This window comes from Rhipicephalus sanguineus, chromosome 4, assembly GCF_013339695.2.
Source record: "Rhipicephalus sanguineus isolate Rsan-2018 chromosome 4, BIME_Rsan_1.4, whole genome shotgun sequence".
NCBI lineage: Eukaryota > Metazoa > Arthropoda > Arachnida > Ixodida > Ixodidae > Rhipicephalus > Rhipicephalus sanguineus.
In genome coordinates, this window is record NC_051179.1 from 172163217 (window position 1) to 172165364 (window position 2148).

The window sequence follows — 2148 nt, forward strand, 5'->3', positions numbered from 1 at the left end:
CGGATATTATCTTTGTGACAATACTGTGTGTCTTCCTTATCAAAGTTAACTATAAATCAGTCGATGCTGCATAAGCCATACTGTCGAACCACTCGAATTTCATGAACGCAAGATTTGCATGAGAAAAATGCGATAGCGCTGTGCAACCGCATTAAATTTTTGGCGACTGTGATAACACACACAGGCAATAGGGGGATTTTGTTTTTACTACTGCAGCACTCTGTCACCGCGGGTCACTTGCAAAAAAAAAAGAAAAGAAAAAGAAAAAAAAAGAAAAGTAAGTGCAGTGTAGCAGCTCTCGTAACATTTGTATGCGACGTCGACGACAGCGCAACGTCCCCCACCGCTGCGCCTAGGGCTAAATGTAGCACCGGTATTCAAGACGTGCTCCTTGGCTTCCTCGCCTCTCGAAGGAAGAACCACCCGGGTAGCTGAGACACGAGATATTGGTTTCCCTTATCTTCCAGGACGAGAGCGAGCGGCTCTTTTGTTTCCGTGTCTGCAGTATACAGGCAGATAGAAGACAATATAGCACTTAGTGAAGTGCGATATAGCACGACGGACACAGGCGGCTTCCTAAGGTGTACCGATTTAAATTTTTTTTTTCTCGTCGCACGCTGTGTGCAGCTAGTTCGATCGTGACACTTTGTATGTGGCGAGAGAGTGGGTGGAGCACTTTGAAGTGTATATAAGCCGCAGAGTAACGGTGGTTCAGTCATCCGCTCTCAACAAGCAGCAGCCGCAACATGAACTGCCTGGTAAGAATGCTAAGAACGGAGGCGGGTATGTCGCCTCCCGGATCCTATTACAACTGACGTTAGCCATTTGTGCAACATGGGTTGATAGAGAGCGACATGAATTCAGAGAAATCAAGTGCGACAACAGTTCAAACTTCGGCCGCCTATGGAAATATTTTGGGAAGAATTCTAGCGTTGCAAATGTCTTCAAGTAACTCAAGTAACTTCAAGTAATGTCTTCAAGAAATAGTGCATATAGCTAAATATATCTCGCGCAGTTTCTTAGAACTGCACTTTTTTATAGAAAGACTGGGTTTATATTTTCAGGCTAGCTCACTGGAGTTCACTAGTCGCCGATATATCTGTACATTTCCAGTTTCTCCCAACATATCAAATAATGACAACAATGCTACTCTACAGTCTGTGCCTATTTTATAGACGAGTTTCTTGGCCTAGTTTATGCTGAAAGTATTGTTTCCTACTCATGAGTCTCTCTATTAGAATTCTCGCGTCCTAATGTACTCCGCAAAGCAACAATGTTGTCGTTAATCTATGCAGTGCACTGTCATCGCCTTTTGTGCCATCATGGCTACTGCAACAGCGGGTGGACTTGGAGCATACGGAGGAGGCCTTGGCTACGGAGGAGGCCTTGGCTACGGAGGAGGCTTGGGCTATGGTGGTGGCCTCGGATACGGTGGTGGCTACGGTGGTGGCTACGGCGTCAGTGGTGTGGGTGTCGGCAGCAGTGTGGCCCTTTTGAGTGGAGGACCTGCGTTTGCTAAGGTTGTCGCTGGACCTGCTTTCGTGGTCAGGTCTGTGCATCACGTGAACAAGGTTAGCGGAGGAGGAGCCCTTCTAGCTCATTCTGGTCTCGGCGGAGGATATGGCGGCGGCTACGGAGGAGGCGCCGGCTACGGTGGAGGCTACGGTGGTTACGGCTACGGCGGCTACGGTGGAGGTTACGGTGGTTACGGATACGGCGGCTACGGCTACAAGGGATGAACAGGATGTTTAACTGCTTATTGCAGACGAAACCACCTTATTTAATACGGGTTTGGCTAAGGCTAAACACTGCCTCGCCATTACTTGATAATGAAACATCAAGCTCACGGCACGTCTGTGATATTTGCTTGTTAAATATTTTTAATAACAGTATGGAGCATCCACAATATGAAATGGCAGAGTATTTTCTCAGCGGTGAAAAATAAAAGAATTCATGGCTTGAAAATAAATTGTCGAATGATCATTCTTGCATTACAGCATCGATTCCAATGCAGCGCGCAAAATTATTGACATTTTTAATGCCTGCTGCTATTAAATGTTTTTTTTTTCCTCTACGCGAGGGTTACAAGCATGTGCAGCCTGACATTCGCTGTAAGTCTCGTCCGAAGTGTTGTGACAGAATGCCAAG

At 46.4% G+C, this 2148-nt stretch overlaps 1 protein-coding gene across 1 annotated transcript; it reads left to right on the top strand.

The window, feature by feature from the left end:
• The first annotated feature begins 1289 nt into the window (after positions 1-1289).
• Positions 1290-1761, top strand: LOC119391851 (shematrin-like protein 2). The gene has a single exon (XM_037659500.1). The coding sequence runs from the start codon at positions 1290-1292 to the stop codon at positions 1737-1739; it is 450 nt and encodes a 149-aa protein (XP_037515428.1). The 3' UTR covers positions 1740-1761.
• The last annotated feature ends 387 nt before the right edge of the window (positions 1762-2148 follow it).